The sequence below is a fragment of the Oncorhynchus mykiss genome, chromosome 1 (assembly GCF_013265735.2).
Source record: "Oncorhynchus mykiss isolate Arlee chromosome 1, USDA_OmykA_1.1, whole genome shotgun sequence".
In the NCBI taxonomy this organism is placed as follows: domain Eukaryota; kingdom Metazoa; phylum Chordata; class Actinopteri; order Salmoniformes; family Salmonidae; genus Oncorhynchus; species Oncorhynchus mykiss.
In genome coordinates, this window is record NC_048565.1 from 2,269,688 (window position 1) to 2,287,939 (window position 18,252).

Below are 18,252 nucleotides of genomic sequence, written 5' to 3' on the forward strand. Positions count from 1 at the left end.
GAGGAGTAGATTCCATCTATCATCCTGTAGATTACATCTATCATCCTAGTGGAGGAGTAGATTACATTTATCATCCTGTAGATTACATCTATCATCCTAGTGGAGGAGTAGATTACATCTATCATCCTGTAGATTCCATCTATCATCCTAGTGGAGGAGTAGATTACATCTATCATCCTGTAGATTACATCTATCATCCTGTAGATTACATCTATCATCCTGTAGATTACATCTATCATCCTGTAGATTACATCTATCATCCTAATGGAGGAGTAGATTACATCTATCATCCTGTAGATTACATCTATCATCCTGTAGATTACATCGATCATCCTGTAGATTACATCTATCATCCTAGTGGAGGAGTAGATTACATCTATCATCCTGTAGATTACATCTATCATCCTGTAGATTACATCTATCATCCTAGTGGAGGAGTAGATTCCATCTATCATCCTGTAGATTACATCTATCATCCTGTAGATTACATCTATCATCCTAATGGAGGAGTAGATTACATCTATCATCCTGTAGATTACATCTATCATCCTGTAGATTACATCTATCATCCTGTAGATTACATCTATCATCCTAGTGGAGGAGTAGATTACATCTATCATCCTGTAGATTACATCTATCATCCTGTAGATTACATCTATCATCCTAATGGAGGAGTAGATTACATCTATCATCCTGTAGATTACATCTATCATCCTGTAGATTACATCTATCATCCTGTAGATTACATCTATCATCCTAGTGGAGGAGTAGATTACATCTATCATCATGTAGATTACATCTATCATCCTGTAGATTACATCTATCATCCTGTAGATTACATCTATCATCCTGTAGATTACATCTATCATCCTGTAGATTACATCTATCATCCTGTAGATTACATCTATCATCCTAGTGGAGGAGTAGATTCCATCTATCATCCTGTAGATTACATCTATCATCCTAGTGGAGGAGTAGATTACATCTATCATCCTGTAGATTACATCTATCATCCTGTAGATTACATCTATCATCCTAGTGGAGGAGTAGATTCCATCTATCATCCTGTAGATTACATCTATCATCCTGTAGATTACATCTATCATCCTGTAGATTACATCTATCATCCTAGTGGAGGAGTAGATTACATCTATTATCCTGTAGATTACATCTATCATCCTGTAGATTACATCTATCATCCTAGTGGAGGAGTAGATTCCATCTATCATCCTAGTGGAGGAGTAGATTCCATCTATCATCCTGTAGATTACATCTATCATCCTGTAGATTACATCTATCATCCTGTAGATTACATCTATCATCCTAGTGGAGGAGTAGATTACATCTATTATCCTGTAGATTACATCTATCATCCTGTAGATTACATCTATCATCCTAGTGGAGGAGTAGATTACATCTATCATCCTGTAGATTACATCTATCATCCTGTAGATTACATCTATCATCCTGTAGATTACATCTATCATCCTGTAGATTACATCTATCATCCTGTAGATTACATCTATCATCCTGTAGATTACATCTATCATCCTAGTGGAGGAGTAGATTCCATCTATCATCCTGTAGATTCCATCTATCATCCTAGTGGAGGAGTAGATTCCATCTATCATCCTGTAGATTACATCTATCATCCTAGTGGAGGAGTAGATTCCATCTATCATCCTGTAGATTACATCTATCATCCTAGTGGAGGAGTAGATTACATTTATCATCCTGTAGATTACATCTATCATCCTAGTGGAGGAGTAGATTCCATCTATCATCCTGTAGATTACATCTATCATCCTGTAGATTACATCTATCATCCTAGTGGAGGAGTAGATTACATTTATCATCCTGTAGATTACATCTATCATCCTAGTGGAGGAGTAGATTCCATCTATCATCCTGTAGATTACATCTATCATCCTAGTGGAGGAGTAGATTCCATCTATCATCCTGTAGATTACATCTATCATCCTAGTGGAGGAGTAGATTCCATCTATCATCCTGTAGATTACATCTATCATCCTAGTGGAGGAGTAGATTACATTTATCATCCTGTAGATTACATCTATCATCCTAGTGGAGGAGTAGATTCCATCTATCATCCTGTAGATTACATCTATCATCCTAGTGGAGGAGTAGATTACATTTATCATCCTGTAGATTACATCTATCATCCTAGTGGAGGAGTAGATTCCATCTATCATCCTGTAGATTACATCTATCATCCTAGTGGAGGAGTAGATTCCATCTATCATCCTGTAGATTACATCTATCATCCTGTAGATTACATCTATCATCCTGTAGATTACATCTATCATCCTGTAGATTACATCTATCATCCTAGTGGAGGAGTAGATTCCATCTATCATCCTGTAGATTACATCTATCATCCTGTAGATTACATCTATCATCCTAGTGGAGGAGTAGATTCCATCTATCATCCTGTAGATTACATCTATCATCCTGTAGATTACATCTATCATCCTGTAGATTACATCTATCATCCTGTAGATTACATCTATCATCCTGTAGATTACATCTATCATCCTGTAGATTACATCTATCATCCCAGTGGAGGAGTAGATTACATCTATCATCCTGTAGATTACATCTATCATCCTGTAGATTACATCTATCATCCTGTAGATTACATCTATCATCCCAGTGGAGGAGTAGATTACATCTATCATCCTGTAGATTACATCTATCATCCTAGTGGAGGAGTAGGTTACATCTATCATCCTGTAGATTACATCTATCATCCTGTAGATTACATCTATCATCCTGTAGATTACATCTATCATCCTAGTGGAGGAGTAGATTCCATCTATCATCCTGTAGATTACATCTATCATCCTGTAGATTACATCTATCATCCTAGAATGTTGGATAACGCTGATCTGATTGAATAGAGCCCTTAGTGGCATCATGGGCTTGAGCTGAGGGTTCCTTGTTTTGCAAATGGAGAGATGAAGAGATGGAGAGATGAGGAGATGAAGAGATGAAGAGATGAAGAGATGAAGAGATGAAGAGATGGAGAGATGGAGAGATGAGATGAAGAGATGAAGAGATGAAGAGATGAAGAGATGAAGAGATGAAGAGATGAAGAGATGAAGAGATGGAGAGATGAAGAGATGAAGAGATGGAGAGATGGAGAGATGGAGTAACGTAAGAGGGAAAAACGAGAAGGAAAAGTCAAAGCAGAAAATACATTTATTGAGTTCTGACAGACCAAACGAACCGCAACAGCCATGCATCACAACAATCTGTTTCAAACAGTCAAAAAGAAAGTTCTCCGTGGAATCTGCTCTCTGTACATAAAGGCACATGTGTGTCCATGAATCTGTCAATCCTAAATAAATGCTAAATATCTTTCAGAATGTTAAACAACAAAACACACTGTCCTGCAGTGACCTTATACAACATGACCAGCATGATCAAAGTGATTTTCATAATAGCCCTCTCCCCATAACACTACTAATGTGCCTCCCAAATGACACCTCTCCCCATAACGCTACTAATGTGCCTCCCAAATGGCACCTCTCCCCATACCACTACTAATGTGCCTCCCAAATGGCACCTCTCCCCATAACACTACTAATGTGCCTCCCAAATGGCACCTCTCCCCATAACACTACTAATGTGCCTCCCAAATGGCACCTCTCCCCATAACACTACTAATGTGCCTCCCAAATGGCACCTCTCCGCATACCACTACTAATGTGCCTCCCAAATGGCACCTCTCCCCATAACACTACTAATGTGCCTCCCAAATGGCACCTCTCCCCATAACACTACTAATGTGCCTCCCAAATGGCACCTCTCCCCATAACACTACTAATGTGCCTCCCAAATGGCACCTCTCCCCATAACACTACTAATGTGCCTCCCAAATGGCACCTCTCCCCATAACACTACTAATGTGCCTCCCAAATGGCACCTCTCCCCATAACACTACTAATGTGCCTCCCAAATGGCACCTCTCCCCATAACACTACTAATGTGCCTCCCAAATGGCACCTCTCCCCATAACACTACTAATGTGCCTCCCAAATGGCACCTCTCCCCATAACACTACTAATGTGCCTCCCAAATGGCACCCTATTCCTTTTGTTATGAACTACTTTTGACCAGGATCCACAGGGCTGTACCTAGGACTACCCGAAGGCTGTACCTAGGACTACCCGAAGGCTGTACCTAGGACTACCCGAAGGCTGTACCTAGGACTACCCGAAGGCTGTACCTAGGACTACCCGAAGGCTGTACCTAGGACTACCCGAAGGCTGTACCTAGGACTACCCGAAGGCTGTACCTAGGACTACCCGAAGGCTGTACCTAGGACTACCCGAAGGCTGTACCTAGGACTACCCGAAGGCTGTACCTAGGACTACCCGAAGGCTGTACCTAGGACTACCCGAAGGCTGTACCTAGGACTACCCGAAGGCTGTACCTAGGACTACCCGAAGGCTGTACCTAGGACTACCCGAAGGCTGTACCTAGGACTACCCTAAGGCTGTACCTAGGACTACCCGAAGGCTGTACCTAGGACTACCCGAAGGCTGTACCTAGGACTACCCGAAGGCTGTACCTAGGACTACCCGAAGGCTGTACCTAGGACTACCCGAAGGCTGTACCTAGGACTACCCGAAGGCTGTACCTAGGACTACCCGAAGGCTGTACCTAGGACTACCCTAAGGCTGTACCTAGGACTGCCACAGGGCTCTACCTAGGACTACCACAGGGCTCTACCTAGGACTACCCTAAGGCTCTACCTAGGACTGCCACATAGCTCTACCTAGGACTACCACAGGGCTCTACCTAGGACTACCCTAAGGCTCTACCTAGGACTGCCACAGAGCTCTACCTAGGACTGCCACAGGGCTCTACCTGGGACTGCCACAGGGCTCTACCTGGGACTGCCACAGGGCTCTACCTGGGACTGCCACAGGGCTCTACCTGGGACTGCCACGGGGCTCTACCTGGGACTGCCAACAGGGCTCTACCTGGGACTGCCACAGGGCTCTGGTTAAAAATAGTAATTATTTAGACAATAGGGTATCATGGGGAACACACCGTTAGGTTTGAGTCCAGCTCCAAAGACAAAACAACAAAAGCTCAATCAATAGACAAGTGAAGTCTTGTAGAAAAACACTAGTGCTTGGTTCCTGACCAGCCCCAGCCAATAGGAGGAGAGGTCAGCCGAGAGGCGGATACGATGCACGTGTTCTGACTGCAATACAAGTAGACTGTACCCCTGATACTATGCACGTGTTCTGACTGCAATACAAGTAGACTGTACCCCTGATACTATGCAGGTGTTCTGACTGCAATACAAGTAGACTGTATCCCTGATACTATGCAGGTGTTCTGACTGCAATACAAGTAGACTGTACCCCTGATACTATGCACGTGTTCTGACTGCAATACAAGTAGACTGTACCCCTGATACTATGCAGGTGTTCTGACTGCAATACAAGTAGACTGTATCCCTGATACTATACACGTGTTCTGACTGCAATACAAGTAGACTGTACCCCTGTCCATAACTCAATTACTGGCGTCATTTTGACCATCAGCAACACAAACTTAAAAAGCAACAAAAGACATGAATGGTGCTTTAAACAGGATGCAGGTTATGTGCTGTAAAAGCCTAATCGCTGACCATAGGGTTCCCGTGTGACACAGGCTGTGGAGCATGGCGGTTGCAACGCCAGGGTTGTGGGTTCGATTCCCGCGTAGGACCAATATATGAAGAAAAAAAAATATGAAAATGTATACACTCACTACTGTATGTCGCTCTGGATAAGAGCGTCTGCTAAATGACTCAATGTAAAAACATTTTAATGAAACAAACTGAATTTTGAATAACTCAAAGCGCCCTCTGCTGTTTGAGACTGGTGTTGCCACACAGCTACAAAGTTTCTTATTTAAAAAGTTTAAAAAATCTGCCATGCAAAACATCTTAATATCTGACTTTTCTAATGTGACAGCATCTTATCAGTAGACTGGTATGCAGAGTACTTGCCAGACAGACTCAACTTTTAACATACTATGTGTTACATAAGTAATGAATAGGAAAAAAAAACGTTTTATTTCATGAACATGAAGCACCAACAGACTGTTTATCTGTTTATTTAACTCTGTTTGGAGAATGTGAGAGTTTCAATAGCGGCACAATCTCAGAGAAGGAACCCAAAGACCGAGGAGAGAAGGAGAGAGAGAGAGGTAGAAATAGAGGGAGGGAGGAGAGAGAATATTAGAAAGAGCCCTGAAAGAGGGAGAGAGAGAGCAAGATAGAGGAGATGTGAAAGAGGAGCCCCTAATCTGATTGTGGCTGAGGTTTGAGGAGCGAGGAAACTGAAGGGAGGAGGAATGTGAGGATGAGGTGAGTCTCAGGAGGTACTGCATCGTCTCCTCTGCTCTGCCGCTAGGGGTTCCAGGAGCTCTGAACGTAGCCGGGCTTTAAGCAGACTGCAGACAGGAACCAGAGAAGAGAGAGAGAAGAAAGTAAGGACTCACTTTAGGAGAGTAGGAAACAGGAACCAGAGAATTAAACCAGTAGAATGTCAAAAGTTAAGAGGAGAGAGTTACAAAATAGAGAAACAGAGGCATTTGGAAACACAGTATTGAAGAAGAAAATAAATGATGGTCATTTCAGTGTAGTGTGGCCATTTCAGTGCAGTGTGGCCATTTCAGTGCAGTGTGGCCATTTCAGTGTAGCGTGGCCATTTCAGTGTAGTGTGGCCATTTCAGTGTAGCGTGGCCATTTCAGTGTAGCGTGTCCATTTCAGTGTAGTGTGACCATTTTAGTGTAGCGTAGCCATTTCAGTGTAGTGTGGCCATTTCAGTGCAGTGTGGCCATTTCAGTGCAGTGTGGCCATTTCAGTGCAGTGTGGCCATTTCAGTGTAGCGTGGCCATTTCAGTGTAGTGTGGCCATTTCAGTGTAGCGTGGCCATTTCAGTGTAGCGTGGCCATTTCAGTGTAGCGTGGCCATTTCAGTGTAGCGTGGCCATTTCAGTGTAGCGTGGCCATTTCAGTGTAGCGTAGCCATTTCAGTGTAGCGTGGTCATTTCAGTGCAGTGTCGCCATTTCAGTGTAGTGTGGCCATTTCAGTGCAGTGTCGCCATTTCAGTGTAGTGTGGTCATTTCGGTGCAGTGTCGCCATTTCAGTGTAGTGTGGCCATTTTGGTGCAGTGTCGCCATTTCAGTGTAGTGTGGTCATTTCGGTGCAGTGTCGCCATTTCGGTGTAGTGTGGTCATTTCGGTGCAGTGTCGCCATTTCAGTGCAGTGTCGCCATTTCAGTGTAGTGTGGCCATTTCAGTGCAGTGTCGCCATTTCAGTGTAATGTGGTCATTTCGGTGCAGTGTCGCCATTTCAGTGTAGTGTGGCCATTTCAGTGCAGTGTCGCCATTTCAGTGCAGTGTGGCCATTTCAGTGCAGTGTGGTCATTTCGGTGCAGTCTGGCCATTTCGGTGCAGTGTGGCCATTTCGGTGCAGTGTGACCATTTCGGTGCAGTGTGGCCATTTTCGGTGCAGTGTGGCCATTTTCGGTGCAGTGTGGCCATTTTCGGTGCGGTGCAGTGTGGCCATTTTCGGTGCAGTGTGGCCATTTCAGTGCAGTGTGGACATTTCAGTGTAGCGTGGCCATTTCAGTGCAGTGTGGCCATTTCAGTGCAGTGTGGCCATTTCAGTGCAGTGTGGCCATTTCAGTGCAGTGTGGCCATTTCAGTGCAGTGTGGCCATTTCAGTGCAGTGTGGCCATTTCAGTGCAGTGTGGCCATTTCAGTGCAGTGTGGCCATTTCAGTGCAGTGTGGCCATTTCAGTGCAGTGTGGCCATTTCAGTGCAGTGTGGCCATTTCAGTGCAGTGTGGCCATTTCAGTGCAGCGTGGCCATTTCAGTGCAGCGTGGCCATTTCAGCGTAGCGTGGCCATTTCAGCGTAGCGTGGCCATTTCAGTGTAGCGTGGCCATTTCAGTGTGGCGTGGCCATTTCAGTGTAGCGTGGCCATTTCAGTGTAGCGTGGCCATTTCAGTGTAGTGTGGCCATTTCAGTGCAGTGTCGCCATTTCAGTGTAGTGTGGTCATTTCGGTGCAGTGTCGCCATTTCAGTGTAGTGTGGCCATTTCGGTGCAGTGTCGCCATTTCAGTGTAGTGTGGTCATTTCAGTGCAGTGTCGCCATTTCGGTGTAGTGTGGTCATTTCGGTGCAGTGTCGCCATTTCAGTGCAGTGTCGCCATTTCAGTGTAGTGTGGCCATTTCAGTGCAGTGTCGCCATTTCAGTGTAATGTGGTCATTTCGGTGCAGTGTCGCCATTTCAGTGTAGTGTGGCCATTTCAGGGCAGTGTCGCCATTTCAGTGCAGTGTGGCCATTTCGGTGCAGTGTGGTCATTTCGGTGCAGTCTGGCCATTTCGGTGCAGTCTGGCCATTTCGGTGCAGTGTGGCCATTTCGGTGCAGTGTGGCCATTTTCGGTGCAGTGTGGCCATTTTCGGTGCAGTGTGGCCATTTTCGGTGCGGTGCAGTGTGGCCATTTTCGGTGCAGTGTGGCCATTTTCGGTGCAGTGTGGCCATTTCGGTGCAGTGTGGCCATTTCGGTGCAGTGTGGCCATTTCGGTGCAGTGTGGCCATTTTCGGTGCAGTGTGGCCACTTCAGTGTAGTGTGGCCATTTCAATGTAGTGTGTGGTAACATTCACCTCCAGAAGAGGGCACTATTAGACAGCCATAGTATCATAAATCAGGAGATTCTGGACTTGACTGTCCATAGAGCAAAACACCTTCTGGCAGGAGTTTTTATTTGATAATGCTGTGAAGAACACTACTGGGGTTAGGATTAAATACGGGTGAAAGGTCATGGAGAAGAGAGTGAAGCAACAGGATCCAAATAAAGCAACAGTATGCAGAGAAGAGGCACGGGGATCTGATTAGAGAACAATCTAGAACACAGTCCAGTCAACTATGCTACAAACTACAGATTTTCAGTCTAGAATAAGTACAGCTGTTCTGACCAGTTTGTTGAGTTTGAGAATGTTGAAAATAATCCCCAAAATGTCAATAGTGTAAAGTATAGTGTAGGCTAAATACTGTTCTGTTCTTATGAAATTAACCTGTGACAGCATTGCAGCATATTAAACCACTGGGCCCTGCCCTTACTTAAAGCGCCTGCCCTCTAGTGTGTCATACATGCTGCACTGCCACACCCAGCCACATTGTGGATGGGGGCGCCAGAGAGCAGGACGACAGAACCCAAACTAACAGTAAAACATAAAATGGGCTACGCCTAAAACTGGCTTTTCAAACCAGGATTTTTTTTTAAAGCAAATGTAAGCATTATGTCAGAGAGTCTGCCAGTTTTCTAAATGAGAAACGATAACAAAAGCAGTAATTATCATAGGGCGTCAAAGAAAGCAGCACACTATTTAAAACTATAATTTACAGATAACCGCCTTTTTCTCCCCAGCCCTTAAACTGAATGGGCGAAGACTGAGGGCAGGGGCGGACTGGCCATCTGGCATTTCAGGCAACTGCTAGTCCATTTTTAGCCCAGTGGGCCAGTCTAACTTGGGTTTTTTTTGCGCAAAATGATAATTATCTGGTTAATAAATGGGGCCGGTGTGGGGGCTTTGAGGGGGAAAAAATTGTTCCGACGTGTTAGAAATGCCAGGGCCGTTTTCTGGTCCCAGTCCGCCCCTCAATGTGGGAGAGGGAGGGCAGCATTTGTGTATGAGAGTGTATGAAAACACTCAAGCCAATTACTGGGACTGACTGGATAAGGGATTTGGAAACGGCTGCTGTTGTGCAAACCTGGCAGAGCACCTAAAGGCGTTTCCATTAGTCTATTGAGGCTTCATCTGGCTGTTAATGTGTAAAAAAAAAACAGAGCGTAGGTTCTGATGCTCAGGTTGTACAACAGAGCGTAGGTTCTGATGCTCAGGCTTGTACAACAGAGCGTAGGTTCTGATGCTCAGGCTTGTGAAACAGAGCGCAGGTTCTGATGCTCAGGCTTGTACAACAGAGCGTAGGTTCTGATGCTCAGGCTTGTACAACAGAGCGTAGGTTCTGATGCTCAGGCTTGTACAACAGAGCGTAGGTTCTGATGCCCAGGCTTGTACAACAGAGCGTAGGTTCTGATGCTCAGGCTTGTACAACAGAGCGTAGGTTCTGATGCTCAGGCTTGTACAACAGAGCGTAGGTTCTGATGCTCAGGCTTGTACAACAGAGCGTAGGTTCTGATGCTCAGGCTTGTACAACAGAGCGTAGGTTCTGATGCTCAGGCTTGTACAACAGAGCGTAGGTTCTGATGCTCAGGCTTGTACAACAGAGCGTAGGTTCTGATGCTCAGGCTTGTACAACAGAGCGTAGGTTCTGATGCTCAGGCTTGTACAACAGAGCGTAGGTTCTGATGCTCAGGCTTGTACAACAGAGCGTAGGTTCTGATGCTCAGGCTTGTACAACAGAGCGTAGGTTCTGATGCTCAGGTTGTACAACAGAGCGTAGGTTCTGATGCTCAGGCTTGTACAACAGAGCGTAGGTTCTGATGCTCAGGCTTGTACAACAGAGCGTAGGTTCTGATGCTCAGGCTTGTACAACAGAGCGTAGGTTCTGATGCTCAGGCTTGTACAACAGAGCGTAGGTTCTGATGCTCAGGCTTGTACAACAGAGCGTAGGTTCTGATGCTCAGGCTTGTACAACAGAGCGTAGGTTCTGATGCTCAGGCTTGTACAACAGAGCGTAGGTTCTGATGCTCAGGCTTGTACAACAGAGCGTAGGTTCTGATGCTCAGGCTTGTACAACAGAGCGTAGGTTCTGATGCTCAGGTTTGTGAAACAGAGCGTAGGTTCTGATGCTCAGGTTTGTGAAACAGAGCGCAGGTTCTGATGCCCAGGCTTGTGAAACAGAGCGCAGGTTCTGATGCTCAGGCTTGTACAACAGAGCGTAGGTTCTGATGCTCAGGCTTGTACAACAGAGCGTAGGTTCTGATGCTCAGGCTTGTACAACAGAGCGTAGGTTCTGATGCTCAGGTTGTACAACAGAGCGCAGGTTCTGATGCTCAGGCTTGTACAACAGAGCGTAGGTTCTGATGCTCAGGCTTGTACAACAGAGCGTAGGTTCTGATGCTCAGGCTTGTACAACAGAGTGCAGGTTCTGATGCCCAGGCTTGTACAACAGAGCGTAGGTTCTGATGCTCAGGCTTGTGAAACAGAGCGCAGGTTCTGATGCCCAGGCTTATAAAACAGAGCGTAGGTTCTGATGCCCAGGCTTGTGAAACAGAGCACAGGTTCTCATGCCCAGGCTTGTGAAACAGAGCGCAGGTTCTGATGCTCAGGCTTGTACAACAGAGCGTAGGTTCTGATGCTCAGGCTTCTACAACAGAGCGTAGGTTCTGATGCTCAGGCTTCTACAACAGAGCGTAGGTTCTGATGCTCAGGTTGTACAACAGAGCGCAGGTTCTGATGCTCAGGCTTGTACAACAGAGCGTAGGTTCTGATGCTCAGGCTTGTACAACAGAGCGTAGGTTCTGATGCTCAGGTTGTACAACAGAGCGTAGGTTCTGATGCTCAGGCTTGTACAACAGAGTGCAGGTTCTGATGCTCAGGCTTGTACAACAGAGCGTAGGTTCTGATGCTCAGGCTTGTACAACAGAGCGTAGGTTCTGATGCTCAGGCTTGTACAACAGAGCGCAGGTTCTGATGCTCAGGCTTGTACAACAGAGCGTAGGTTCTGATGCTCAGGCTTGTACAACAGAGCGTAGGTTCTGATGCTCAGGCTTGTACAACAGAGCGTAGGTTCTGATGCTCAGGCTTGTACAACAGAGCGTAGGTTCTGATGCTCAGGTTGTACAACAGAGCGTAGGTTCTGATGTAGTGAGTGAGTGACCAAAAAGCAAAAATTTGAATTTGTCAACAGCCATCGTCTTAAGCCTTATCCAAATAGTCATCATGCTGATGTGTTCACTCAGCTCAAATATCATTACTGTAGTACTCAATGTTACGCAACTCTACATCTCAATAACAGCCAATATATTCCACTAAACAAGCTATCGCGCTCAAATCAGGGTGGTGTTGAATCCAAAACAAAAAGTAAAACTAGCATTTCACAACTTAGGTGCTTTCCCTTATTAAATAAGCCTGAGAATACGGCTATAAGAATAAGCGTTGAATGCTGCAGTACACAGTCTGTAATTCATAGGCAAACAAGCCAATCAAGTTCAAATGTCAACCGTAGAGCATGCAGAATGTTGAGAGACTAAACACGGAACCAGAAGGTAACCTGAAGGACCTTGTTACTAAGCTTAGTGGTCACACTAGTGTCTAGCTCAGTGGTTTCAGCACGGGGGTTCAGGAGAGAGGAGGACGGGGGTTCAGGAGAGAAGAGGACGGGGTTTCAGGAGAGAGGAGGAAGCAGCATAGCTTCATACAGTAACCCTTTATCTAATAGAACAGAGGGGAGGACAGTAACCCTTTATCTAATAGAACAGAGGACAGTAACCCTTTATCTGATAGAACAGAGGGGAGGACAGTAACCCTTTATCTAATAGAACAGAGGGGAGGACAGTAACCCTTTATCTAATAGAACAGAGGGGAGGACAGTAACCCTTTATCTAATAGAACAGAGGAGGACAGTAACCCTTTATCTAATAGAACAGAGGGGAGGACAGTAACCCTTTATCTAATAGAACAGAGGGGAGGACAGTAACCCTTTATCTAATAGAACAGAGGGGAGGACAGTAACCCTTTATCTAATAGAACAGAGGGGAGGACAGTAACCCTTTATCTAATAGAACAGAGGGGAGGACAGTAACCCTTTATCTAATAGAACAGAGGGGAGGACAGTAACCCTTTATCTAATAGAACAGAGGGGAGGACAGTAACCCTTTATCTAATAGAACAGAGGGGAGGACAGTAACCCTTTATCTAATAGAACAGAGGGGAGGACAGTAACCCTTTATCTAATAGAACAGAGGGGAGGACAGTAACCCTCTATCTAATAGAACAGAGGGGAGGACAGTAACCCTTTATCTAATAGAACAGAGGGGAGGACAGTAACCCTCTATCTAATAGAACAGAGGGGAGGACAGTAACCCTTTATCTAATAGAACAGAGGGGAGGACAGTAACCCTTTATCTAATAGAACAGAGGGGAGGACAGTAACCCTTTATCTAATAGAACAGAGGGGAGGACAGTAACCCTTTATCTAATAGAACAGAGGGGAGGACAGTAACCCTTTATCTAATAGAACAGAGGGGAGGACAGTAACCCTCTATCTAATAGAACAGAGGGGAGGACAGTAACCCTTTATCTAATAGAACAGAGGGGAGGACAGTAACCCTTTATCTAATAGAACAGAGGGGAGGACAGTAACCCTTTATCTAATAGAACAGAGGGGAGGACAGTAACCCTCTATCTAATAGAACAGAGGGGAGGACAGTAACCCTTTATCTAATAGAACAGAGGGGAGGACAGTAACCCTTTATCTAATAGAACAGAGGGGAGGACAGTAACCCTCTATCTAATAGAACAGAGGGGAGGACAGTAACCCTTTATCTAATAGAACAGAGGGGAGGACAGTAACCCTTTATCTAATAGAACAGAGGGGAGTACTCACTGTTTCTGCAGGAGGTTCTGCTGCTGCTGCCTGTATGACTCTACAGTGTGCTGAGGCAGAAACTGCATGAGTTCCAGAGACTCTTTGATTTTCACCAAAATCTCATATATTTCACGGCCTTTAATCTGCAGAGGCAGAGGCAGAGGCAGAGGCAGAGGCAGAGGCAGAGGCAGAGGCAGAGGCAGAGGCAGAGGGAGGGAGAGAGAGAGGGAGAGAGAGAGGGAGGTTGGTTAGCAGCTGGGACAATTCACAAGATTAATTTAATGCACACAGATGTATTAATGTATTGTTTGATAGAAAACATTCACTACATGACCAAAAGTATGTGGACACTTGCTCGTTGAACATCTCATTCAAAATCATGGGCGTTAATATGAAGTTGGTCCCCGACTTTGTTGCTATAACAGCCTCCGCTCTTCTGGGGAGGCTTTCCACTAGGTGTTGGAACATTGCTGAGGGGACTTGCTTCCATTCAGCCACAAGAGCATTAGTGAGGTGATGTTGGCCGATTAGGCCTGGTTCGCAGTCAACGTTCCAATTCATCCCAAAGGTGTTCGATGGGGTTGATGTCAGGGCTCTGTGCCCAGACAGTCAAGTTCTTCCACACCGATCTCAACAAACATTTCTGCATGGACCTCGCTTTGTGCACGGGGGCATTGTCATGTTGAAACAGGCAAGGGCTTCCCGTTCTACTGTCAATGTTTGTTCATAGAGATTGCATGGTTGTGTGCTTGATTTTATACACCTGTCAGCAACGACTGTGGCTGAAATAGCCCAATCCACTAATTTGAAGGGGTGTCCACATACTTTTGTATATATTAACGTATATAACAGGGTTGCTTTTGCCAGTATGGACAGAGGACTTTTATTCTGAAGTTCGGGCTCTTATTTTGAAACGCTCCCCTAATAAATGTTTTCTTCCTCCTGTACCCAACGAGACTGTTATATGTTCATCTGGGTTCTATTTCTATAGAACAGACAGTATCAGAACTTCACAGGGTCAATCAATTCCATAGTGTCAGCCTATTCCCTGGGGAAATCCCAGCGGAATGACAAGAGGAATGTGGCCAGACTGTTGACACTTACAGGCAGACAGAACACTTCCTCATCTGTGGATCTTCTCTTCTTGATGGAGGACATCTGGATACCATGAGAGACCTGGTGGAAGGCTGGGGAGGGGGACAGAGGCCTGGTAAGTACCTGGGCTGGTACACCTGAGATGACACTAATTTTATCCTACGTATTAACCTCAGCAAGCGTAGGATGGAAAACAAGCACAGAGCAGGAGGAGGCAGAGCAGGAGGAGGCAGAGCAGGAAGAGGCAGAGCAGGAAGAGGCAGAGCAGGAAGAGGCAGAGCAGGAAGAGGCAGAGCAGGAAGAGGCAGAGCAGGAAGAGGCAGCACGAGACGGCGCAGTGCAGAACAGGTAGAGGCAGAGCAGGAGGAGGCAGAGCAGGAAGAGGCAGAGCAGGAAGAGGCAGAGCACGAGACGGCGCAGTGCAGAGCAGGAAGAGGCAGAGCAGGAAGAGGCAGAGCAGGAAGAGGCAGCACGAGACGGCGCAGTGCAGAACAGGAAGAGACAGCACAGCCGAGGGGCTGGCAGCATGCAGAGTGTAGTATAGTCAAGAGTCAGTCCTCCAGCAGCTCCCAGCACTACTTACGGCGTTTCATACCCTCACTGGTCTTTGTTCCGTCAGTAACATGCTGCTTGCGAATGCTGTCCTCGTCCGCCTTGCGGTCCCGGCCAGGACACGCGCAGATCCTGGCCTCGAAGCAGCGCCGACCCAGCACCTGACCACTAGGTGGCGAGAGAGACAGACAGACCAATAAGACTTTTTACCATCTATGAGGAGGTGGGATCAATTTATTTCTTTATTTTTTTCCCATAAATCCCATTTGGAGGATTCCCACTCCTGATTCCGGGAGTTTCCAGAATATTGCAACCCTGGTAGCCACTGAAAACAAAACAAAATGTCTTACTCTCTGGCTTCCAGGGTGACGATGATGAGGATAGGGCGTCGGTTCATGCCTCCTACACAGCTGGAGTTGCACATGAAGTTATACAGTATGGTGGTGAACTCTGTGCCCACCTGGAAGAGGAGACATTAACACACAGAGAGGAGACATTAACACACAGAGAGGAGACATTAACACACAGAGAGGAGACATTAACACACAGGAAGTTGTACAGTATGGTGGTGAACTCTGTGCCCACCTGGAAGAGGATGAGAACAGCAGGTCAAGTGAATGAAAAACCTCATGCTGTTGAGGACACAGGTACACAGTATGGGCCCAGTAGGGTGAGGGGCTGTTGAGGACACAGGTACACAGTATGGGCCCAGTAGGGGTGAGGGGCTGTTGAGGACACAGGTACACAGTATGGGCCTAGTAGGGTGAGGGGCTGTTGAGGACACAGGTACACAGTATGGGCCCAGTAGGGGTGAGGGGCTGTTGAGGACACAGGTACACAGTATGGGCCCAGTAGGGTGAGGGGCTGTTGAGGACACAGGTACACAGTATGGGCCCAGTAGGGTGAGGGGCTGTTGAGGACACAGGTACACAGTATGGGCCCAGTAGGGGTGAGGGGCTGTTGAGGACACAGGTACACAGTATGGGCCTAGTAGGGTGAGGGGCTGTTGAGGACACAGGTACACAGTATGGGCCCAGTAGGGGTGAGGGGCTGTTGAGGACACAGGTACACAGTATGGGCCCAGTAGGGTGAGGGGCTGTTGAGGACACAGGTACACAGTATGGGCCCAGTAGGGTGAGGGGCTGTTGAGGACACAGGTACACAGTATGGGCCCAGTAGGGTGAGGGGCTGTTGAGGACACAGGTACACAGTATGGGCCCAGTAGGGTGAGGGCTGTTGAGGACACAGGTACACAGTATGGGCCCAGTAGGGTGAGGGGCTGTTGAGGACACAGGTACACAGTATGGGCCCAGTAGGGTGAGGGGCTGTTGAGGACACAGGTACACAGTATGGGCCCAGTAGGGTGAGGGCTGTTGAGGACACAGGTACACAGTATGGGCCCAGTAGGGTGAGGGGCTGTTGAGGACACAGGAACACAGTATGGGCCCAGTAGGGTGAGGGGCTGTTGAGGACACAGGTACACAGTATGGGCCCAGTAGGGTGAGGGGCTGTTGAGGACACAGGTACACAGTATGGGCCCAGTAGGGGTGAGGGGCTGTTGAGGACACAGGTACACAGTATGGGCCCAGTAGGGTGAGGGGCTGTTGAGGACACAGGTACACAGTATGGGCCCAGTAGGGGTGAGGGGCTGTTGAGGACACAGGTACACAGTATGGGCCCAGTAGGGTGAGGGGCTGTTGAGGACACAGGTACACAGTATGGGCCCAGTAGGGTGAGGGGCTGTTGAGGACACAGGTACACAGTATGGGCCCAGTAGGGTGAGGGGCTGTTGAGGACACAGGTACACAGTATGGGCCCAGTAGGGTGAGGGCTGTTGAGGACACAGGTACACAGTATGGGCCCAGTAGGGTGAGGGGCTGTTGAGGACACAGGTACACAGTATGGGCCCAGTAGGGTGAGGGGCTGTTGAGGACACAGGTACACTGTATGGGCCCAGTAGGGTGAGGGCTGTTGAGGACACAGGTACACAGTATGGGCCCAGTAGGGTGAGGGGCTGTTGAGGACACAGGAACACAGTATGGGCCCAGTAGGGTGAGGGGCTGTTGAGGACACAGGTACACAGTATGGGCCCAGTAGGGTGAGGGGCTGTTGAGGACACAGGTACACAGTATGGGCCCAGTAGGGTGAGGGGCTGTTGAGGACACAGGTACACAGTATGGGCCCAGTAGGGTGAGGGGCTGTTGAGGACACAGGTACACAGTATGGGCCCAGTAGGGTGAGGGGCTGTTGAGGACACAGGTACACAGTATGGGCCCAGTAGGGTGAGGGGCTGTTGAGGACACAGGTACACAGTATGGGCCCAGTAGGGTGAGGGGCTGTTGAGGACACAGGTACACAGTATGGGCCCAGTAGGGTGAGGGGCTGTTGAGGACACAGGTACACAGTATGGGCCCAGTAGGGGTGAGGGGCTGTTGAGGACACAGGTACACAGTATGGGCCCAGTAGGGTGAGGGGCTGTTGAGGACACAGGTACACAGTATGGGCCCAGTAGGGTGAGGGGCTGTTGAGGACACAGGTACACAGTATGGGCCCAGTAGGGTGAGGGGCTGTTGAGGACACAGGTACACAGTATGGGCCCAGTAGGGTGAGGGGCTGTTGAGGACACAGGTACACAGTATGGGCCCAGTAGGGGTGAGGGGCTGTTGAGGACACAGGTACACAGTATGGGCCCAGTAGGGTGAGGGCTGTTGAGGACACAGGCAGGAGTACACAGTATGGGCCCAGTAGGGGTGAGGGGCTGTTGAGGACACAGGTACACAGTATGGGCCCAGTAGGGTGAGGGGCTGTTGAGGACACAGGTACACAGTATGGGCCCAGTAGGGGTGAGGGGCTGTTGAGGACACAGGTACACAGTATGGGCCCAGTAGGGTGAGGGCTGTTGAGGACACAGGCAGGAGTACACAGTATGGGCCCAGTAGGGGTGAGGGGCTGTTGAGGACACAGGTACACAGTATGGGCCCAGTAGTGGTGAGGGGCTGTTGAGGACACA

General features: G+C 47.5%; 1 protein-coding gene across 7 annotated transcripts in view; it reads right to left on the bottom strand.

Annotated features, from left to right (window-relative positions):
• tp63 (tumor protein p63) overlaps window positions 1-18,252 on the bottom strand; it is a 128,075-nt gene that overhangs the window by 10,457 nt on the left and 99,366 nt on the right. For 3 of the 7 annotated variants that reach the window (XM_036980381.1, XM_036980262.1, XM_036980462.1), the window contains 4 exons: window positions 15,593-15,702; window positions 15,274-15,410; window positions 14,700-14,782; window positions 13,614-13,738 (listed from right to left, as the gene is read on the bottom strand). In XM_036980381.1, the coding sequence (XP_036836276.1) occupies window positions 13,614-13,738; window positions 14,700-14,782; window positions 15,274-15,410; window positions 15,593-15,702 (455 nt within the window). Of the gene's footprint in view, window positions 1-4,037; window positions 6,481-13,613; window positions 13,739-14,699; window positions 14,783-15,273; window positions 15,411-15,592; window positions 15,703-18,252 lie in introns of those variants that run through there. The other 4 variants (XM_036980419.1, XM_036980330.1, XR_005052171.1 and 1 more) reach the window with 3 other exon arrangements.